We start from the raw sequence: 8,421 nt of genomic DNA, 5'->3' as shown, positions 1-8,421 counted from the left end.
GCTTCATGTCAAGATATATCCCAGACATATTCTCTCTAAAGACTTAAAAAAAAAATTTTGTTCAAATAAACCCAGAAGAGATTTCTCTGAGGAATGAAAAAGCTTTATTTATATTTATAAATATACTCATTTATATTTATAAGCTTTAACAGCATAAGCTTACAAATCTGAAAACTAAACAGACGGAAAAATGTGAGGTGAAAAATAGAGTACTTGGAAGCATTTCTAAAATTGTGAGCTCCTTTCACAAACAGCCAGAAGAATTCTCTATAGGTCAGAGTAGCAAATGTTTCAATATCTCCTACTTATTCTGCAGCAGTGGCAGTAACTAAATCCTCACGTGGGAACCGTGCAGAACATCTTCAACATCTTTACTTTGAATGTCATATGGTCTATGCATCAAGCAGAAATCCAAAAGTTGGCACACAGAGGTGAAATTATAACCGTTCTACATTTGTTCTAGCTAAGCTGTCTAACTTGGGAATAATAAAGAGTACTCGACTTCCTAGGGGAAAAAAATGCTGCATGTTTCATTCTCTTCATTTCTCCTGTGGAAATTAGAAAGTGGCAGTTTGCTACTTAAACACCAAGTGAAATTTCCTGGAGGCGCAAACTAAGAAAGCTAATTTGGAAGAATCGGTATTCTTTTCAAGAGGTGTGGAGAGAGCAATTCTGTTTTAATAGCATTTATAAAATAGCATTACTTGATGCTGATTAAATGCAACACAAACAGTATACATGAAGCCCCCTCCCCTTAAAGCATTAAAATTCTTTGTGTTGTATCAAATTTTTTCTTTCAAAAGCAATTTCTTTTTCCTCTTTTTCTCTCTCTCAAGTGCTCTCAAAAGGCATCAATCACAGTTACTATGGATCAAGCACAGAATGTGATGTGATTCCAAGTTTATCCTATGGGGTATGTTTTAACATTCAACTCAAAGGAAAAGAATGCATGATTTCCATCAAACCTAAATTCCTGAAGCAACACAGAACCTCTCAGACCAGTCCTGAAATGTATCCTTGATACAATATCATTGTGTTTTCATCTATAGCATTAATTACATACTTTTTGGAAGAAAAAAACTTTACAGCAATTCTTAAATATCCCAATGATACCTTTATTATTCATTTAAACAGAGATTTGTACATCACACAGAGCTTAACAACGCGATTACAAAACCCGATCACAACCCTCCCCCATTTTTTTTTTTACATCACAGAAGAGTTTAGCTGCTGAGTGACTTACACAGAGTTGAGAGCACTTAGATTTTCTGAGGTCATGACAATACTGAATATCTCATAAATATAATCCTTGAAGTGGAGAATCGCAAGTGTCACCAGGCACAGAGGCTCTAGTATCCTCATTTATCTTTCCAGAGTGCTTTTCTTTATCACAATACTTGCTACACTCACATTTACAGTTCTAAGCTGCCCAATCTCCCCAGCCCATTCTGTACTTTCTCACAACACACATAGAGCAACTGCATAGACCTTTTTTCCCCAAATAAAGTAAGACAGCCAGGAACAGTGTATCACATTGTGCAAGTATCTTCTTAACACCTATATGTAAACAGAAGTTTTCGGATCTTCAGTAAAGGTAGTCGTTTTCCTTCAGAATAATAACATACAGCTTTTGCAAGGAATGTAAAGAACAATATGTTCAACACAGTATCCCCATGTAATTCCTCCAGAGATTAAACTACAACACTAATGCTTTCCACAACAGTATTTATATATAGGTAATTTGCTCCATGAATAGGAAATACCATGATTTATTGCAAAGATTAGATTTCAGACAAACAGATATTTAGAAGTCTAGCTTGTTATGATTTTATTCAAACAAAACAAGAGTTTAATGTTTTCATGCAACATCTGCACTTAAGTCTTAAATAATCATGACAAACAGCAGAAGTAGTTAAGGAATGCACTAATTGTAGACCTTAGTGAATATACAAAAAACTCAGCATGATAGGTTATACAAAGTAAAGAACATCTTAAATACTTTCCCCAAATACTGCAGCAGCCCATAGACAGTGATGTGCCTTACAAGGGCATAGGAATGTAATTTAAAAATCACATGGGAACTACCCACTTCCTTTAATTTCACAAACAAGATAAAAGCAACATTCAACTCCACACACTGATTTTTCAAATTACGTCTATACAGTACCTTGAGTTTTACCCAAACAGTAAAAGTTACACGTTGTTTATTTAGTAAACAATTATACTGTAAATCTCTATTACATTTCTTCCTTGGTTTTACCTGGAGTAGCCATGTTATTTAAAAGAGGGCAGGTTTGGCACTTTTATACTGATGTCACCAATATTAATATTTCTTGGGATCTCTGGAAGATTCATATTCTTTACAGCTGAGACAGCCCGGGCTGGAGCTCCTGCTAAACCAGCCTGTGTATAAAGTGAGGAAAAATGCAAGTCAGGCAAAGCTGGTCACAAGAAGATTCACTAGCAATATACACAGACAACTAACTTTGCAAGTATTTCCATGGTTACACAATTAGAAAGACCGGATGGTAATTGTGTTTGGAATGAAATGAGTTATTTGGAAATATTAAATCAGAAAGAGAAAACAGTTCACACATTCCTTTTCATATGGTAAAACATGTAATGTCAACTTGATGGAGAGTATGTGGGGAAGAATAGGAGGCTTATCCAAGCGTGTGTAATGTGTTGGTTATAGAACAGACAGTCCTCAGGTATTTAAAATCCGATGTGCTGTCTTTGTCTCTTACCTATTCTAAGAGTTCACATGGTTCGTAGTTGACTAACATTGGTTACAAGTTCAGAATATGAAACCTCGAAGTAACAAGTTATTGGATGTCATCTGAACCACATTCCTTATCTAAACAAATATATCTATAAAGTCTTCCAAGGTGGCTTAGACTAAAATGAAACGGATGAACATCTTGCATTTGTGGGTGATAAAGAACATGCAGAGATCACTTCTATAGACCAACTGGAGTAATCTGTTATCCCAGAGTATCTAATTATACGCTAAATTATCTGCAGCCTGTAGGCACACTGAAACATTAGCATAATAACCTGGTTATGCTAAATTAAACAGTGAAGACCTTATTTTGTATTAATGTCCTGCACTGTATGTAGTCTCCCTTCACTTAAAGCCAGAGCCTTTCTATAGGAGCATGCAAGTTTCACAACAAAGATTAGTTCATTACTGAATTCCATTCAGTTGTGCATTTTAGATAAAATAACTGCCAAGTTTACAAACTAGGCATATTACTGAAGCACTGACAAAGAATATTTACAGCTCAGAGGTCTGCAGATATACAGAACGTGACCCTTCCCTACTGCTTCTGAAGAGTAGCTCTTCCAAAGCTTATTATTTTAAGAAGTATTAAAAAAAGGCCAGTAATTAAGTTATTACTGTATTTGATGCTATGTAGAAAAGGTACTATTCATTTAACATATCTCAATGTTGAGATTCTCTATGTGTAATTATAATGAGCTGTGCGGTTTTACTTCTGGCTTGTCACAGAAGTGTAAAGATCATTTTTATTCTTGCTGGGGATAGGAAGAACACCTGGAAGATTTCAAAAACAGAGCTGAATTTGCAAAAAAAGACATCATATTCCATATTCTGTGAGCATGTAAACAAGAACTCCAGCTTATTTATTATGATGTTTTAAAAGTAGGGTTAAAAATACTCAAAGATAATAAAGACCACAAAGTGATTTTCAGAACTACTACAGCTTTAGAGCGTAGCATCTTGCAGGTCCCACAAAAAGGAGCAATTCACAAGAAACAAAGCAGCATGCCAAGAACTGCTTAAACAAAAGACTAAACCTGTAGAAATTGAAGATCTTTCATTATCAGAGTGTCAAATACTGAAATAATCAATGCATCTGCAAATAAAATAATTTCATGCAAGAAATACAGCTCAACAAAAGAAGAAAAACTTCCAGAAAAGTCTGCGTTGTGTTTGGTTATGAAATAGTGTTGGTAGGTGGCTACTGCTCGAAGTAGAATCTTTTCAGATTCTTGCATTTCACCGAAATTCATTGCAATTAGAGGGTTTAATTAGACTGAGGAGTACACCTGACTTCTGTAGTGTCCAGCTGCACCAAAGGAGTCAGACAGATTCCTCTGACAACAATTCTACCTCTTGAAGGCTGTCCAAAACTATATTTTCTCCCTTTCACTATTCTCTTATAAGAAATAAATGTAAGGTCAAACTAACATAAGATCTCCACTTAAAATCCTACCTATTGCTTCTGAAGGGAGAAGGAGAACGTAACACACAGTCAAATCAAAATAAAACCAATTAAAGTTTCCAGTTTTGAACTAACCCTTCTATGTCATGTGGAAAGGCTAAAGCATCATAAATCCCTGGATTTTAGTCACACAAGGATTCCCAGTACCAGGAACAGAGACCAGAAAGCCACAAGTCATCTGTTATAACATCTCCCTTGCCAAACACTTATATATTGAGACATGCCAAAGATGGAAAAGGCATGTGGGGGTAGAGGAGAAAGTTCGGGAAATCTTAAATCTTAATGCAACCAAATAATTTGCTCTCATTTTGGCCCTGACATAATCCAAATTATAAGTTCTCAGAAGTAGAGACTAAGTTTAACTAAAAAGGTGCAGAAGAAGTATTTTCAAAGCCTCTTTCTCCTTGCCTTCCCCTATCACCAAGTCATACACCTCAGAGGCTGTTTCAATTCCAATACTTTCACGACAGAGAAAATCTGGACCTAACATTAGTAGTGCTTAAAGTGCAAATATCCAAAATCTGCATCCCTGAATCTGCACTAGCCTAAAAGGAACAGTACTAAACACAATTTCTTGCTATTTACTAGAAGACGGTGTAGAAGATATGGAGTGCTCAAAATTATCCTTTTGTATTAGAGAACCTGGAAATACTAATCTGAAATCAAGAGGCAACAGTGAAGTTTTATCCAATAGAACAATAAATGCATTTCTTTTTTATTTTGTTCTGTTCTTCAATTTCTGTATTAAGTCACTGGGTATATATTCTTTAAGCAAAACCAAAACTGGGGGATGTAAACTGTTTTCCATAGAGAAGATGAAAATACTAGTAAAAGTAGTAACAAAAGCAATGAATTATACAATTTGTAACTGAAACAATGGGAAACCAGAAAAATATTGTAAGTGATGGACATGGTCCACACAAACAGGCATGGCTGGCAATTCAAAAGAGAGATGCCTTCTAGGTGACTAGGATGGAGATTCCTTACCCTAATTTAATGAAAGTTAATTATTCTTAATGGACAAATAGAATTTTTAGTATAACTGGTCATTATTTTTACCTACCTGCAGCTATCCTCTTTACACAGACTTACAGTCCCTGCCTCCCGCCCCAATGGCATAGGATACAATGGAGACATAATTGAGAATTATTTAAAATAACCACAATTGACATGACCATTGCCCTTCCACCCCCCTATACAGTTACAACTTCCAGCAGTCACATTTGTGAGGACCATTCTGGATCAGGATCAGCAAAGATCCTTGAAAAAAATACTATGAATTTCAGATTACCTCTTTTTTTTGCCAGTAAGATTGTCTTTCACTACCATACGCTGGAGCAGAGATTTTCAAACTATCACATTTTCTTTTGTAATTCTCTATATTAAATGGGTTTGTAATTCTGTGTGTACATAATATGCATAGCAGAATGCTATTTATCACAATTAATGCCATCCCTGTCCAGCACAAAACAGTCATACATTTCTAAGAGAGAGCAAACATTTCATAAAAAAGGTCTAACGGATAAAATGACTGAAAAGTACATGAACTCCCAAACTAGATAACTGATAAAGTATTTCAAACGTTATTACATCCAAATGTGTTGACAATTCTTTTTAGCAGGTCAAATGGCAAACTTGTATGCAGTCCCTTCATTCATTTATGATTTCTTTTACGGAAAGTGGCTGTTTACAAACACGATGGTACTACAACAAGTATTTCCAGCCCAGTGTGCATTTAAGCAGTTTTGTAGAGGTACCTAATTAAAAGAGCCATCACTGTAACATTGAACTGGCCAAGTTTCAACTGCCTTTTTTTACCAAATAATTCAGCAGGTAAGTTGGTGAAGTGCAAAGAAAAAAACCTGTTTCACTTCAAAGCAAAACAAAACAAAACACATAGCAAGCTTTAAACATGCAGTGAATGACGAATTGTCTGTCACAGTGAGCAAATGACTTAAGCAAGTGAAAATGAAACTTCTTAAGACATATTAATGGAATTTCAGAAATACAGTACAAATTGCATACAGTTGGTACTACAATACTACAATATGCTACACCATATTTTTGCCAGAGCTGCTTCGTATTCTCAATTTCATTTGTTACTGAAGGTTGTATTTTAATGTAGAAACACTGTGTATCAAAATCTTAGGTTCAGTAACTGAAAAAAATGCTTGAAACCATGTTCATATACTTTTAGAGTGAAAGAGCAATGCCACATAAGTGAAACAATAATGCTGTTTTAAGGATTGAATTAGACATATTTAATAACAGGAATTTTATTCTACCAGTCCTAGTCTATCAACTGACAAATACACGCTGTTGTTAGCTTACTTAGGTCATTATTTATCACTATAGGAATAAATTTTCTTCATTCTTATAGTAATCTTTTCTTATAATACCCCATTGATAACTTTCTATGAAAGCAATTCAGAAACACTGTTTTACTCTTTAAAAAGAAATTCAGATCATTTGGAAAAAATATTGCACATCACAAATGCAGTTAAATATGCATATACAAATATATCCAAAAAGAGTCAAACACCACCCCAAACAACTCTACACAAGAGCTAGTTATCACTAAAATAAACATATAAAAATATACCACCTACTGGAAAACAAAATAATGAAGGCTAATGCTTTGCAAAATAAGCCACCCTTTTCCAGATATTTCAGAGGCACTAAGGCCTCTCTGCTGCTGGTGTTTCATATCAATGACTCCTTTCAAGAACAAGTATGACTTCAAAGCAGCAGGGTTATGAAATCATGAAAGGATGCAATACATAATATAAAGGAATGATCATGTCCCCTGCTTATGAAGTTAAATAAATGAACATAATTAGAGAAAAAACAAAATGAAGTCTGCAAGTATATCAAAATGAGGCCAAACAGATAAGAAGACTTAAGACATACTCTTAGAAATTTTAAGCACTTGAATCACAAAGAGAGTAATGGATGGGAATGATTAATTGTTTGTTTGTTTCTTTTTCATTGCCAGACCCAAAAATAAAAACAGAATATGTGTGAGCAGACCAGAGAAAAATAAAAGTAGCTTTGCAAAAATAAAAAAAAAAACCAAAAATCAAACCTGAAATCAAACTCCCTACTGTTACAATGAAGTACAGATTATATATTACAAGTGTTAATATATTAGGCAGAGGGAGGTCATTTGCCTCATTTTCTTCACATGGTAGAGCAGGCTTCATATTTCAGTAAAACTGTCCATACTACCCAAAAATATTTTTAGCTTTACAACTTAGTGCTACTAAATCCAAATACAGAATTGCATTTGTTAAATCTTAAAGGTATTACATTACTTTATCCTAGGTAAATCATGTAAAAAGTAAAGAGCAAAGCTATTCATAAATTAAATAAACTTCATCTGCTTAAGATTTCAGCTATTTAAAATACCTGCAGTTTGAATACACAGATACTTAAAATGAGTGAAAATTAATTTTGAAGTGCTGCAATTAACACTGAGTGACATTCAAACTGTTGAGCTCAACTAAATATTTCCAACAGCAAATGACAAGGTACAATAACCATAAACTGAACTTCAAACATGCATTTTCCTCCTCCTTTTTCAGTTCCTTACTGATATTCATATTCAGTGACCGAAGTTACCAAGATATCTTAGAGCAAAATCCAGTGACTCAGACTGCAAGGGCAGCAAATGTACAGCTGAAGTCGAGTACATGCTGATAGTCCTCATTTTATGCTTGATATAATTAACGTTGAAAGATCAACTTCAGCATTTTTACATATTCTTTACAAATTGCATTGATAATTTCATTCTGCGCATATAAAACCATTTGAGTTTGTTGGTTTTGGTGTTACGGGGTTTTTTTTAAGTTTCATTTTCCTGAAACTTATTTTGAAACTTCTCTCTGCAAGCAGGTCAAAGTTCTTTGTCTTCATTTGGAATTGCTAAACGGTGAAGCAAAAGAGTTTATACTACCTTTTTTAGATTATCATCACGTACAAAACTCTCCCAGTAAGGAAGTTATTTCTATTGTGTCCTCATATCATATTTTAATATCTGTGTGTTCAATTTTCACTCAGGCTAGTTTTACATTTTTTGTTAATATTTATATGAGTTCATACTCCTTTATTTTTTAAACAATGATACAAAGAAAAGTTAAATTCTAAAATGCAGGAAGAGAAATGAAATAAAAAA

The 8,421-nt window shown here is 34.3% G+C and overlaps 1 protein-coding gene across 2 annotated transcripts in view; it reads right to left on the bottom strand.

Moving 5' to 3' along the window:
* Window positions 1–209: 209 nt before the first annotated feature.
* AP3S1 (adaptor related protein complex 3 subunit sigma 1) overlaps window positions 210–8,421 on the bottom strand; it is a 29,343-nt gene continuing 21,131 nt past the window's right edge. Inside the window, exon 6 of one of the 2 annotated variants that reach the window (XM_009562926.2) lies at window positions 210–2,403. In XM_009562926.2, the coding sequence (XP_009561221.1) occupies window positions 2,275–2,403 (129 nt within the window). In that variant the 3' untranslated portion in view covers window positions 210–2,274. The remainder of the gene's footprint in view (window positions 2,404–8,421) is intronic. The other variant, XM_054053722.1, reaches the window with a different exon arrangement.

This window comes from Cuculus canorus, chromosome Z, assembly GCF_017976375.1.
Source record: "Cuculus canorus isolate bCucCan1 chromosome Z, bCucCan1.pri, whole genome shotgun sequence".
Taxonomy (NCBI): Eukaryota; Metazoa; Chordata; class Aves; order Cuculiformes; family Cuculidae; genus Cuculus; species Cuculus canorus.
Note: the sequence above shows the minus strand (reverse complement) of the source record. Positions and strands in the feature narration are given on the sequence as shown.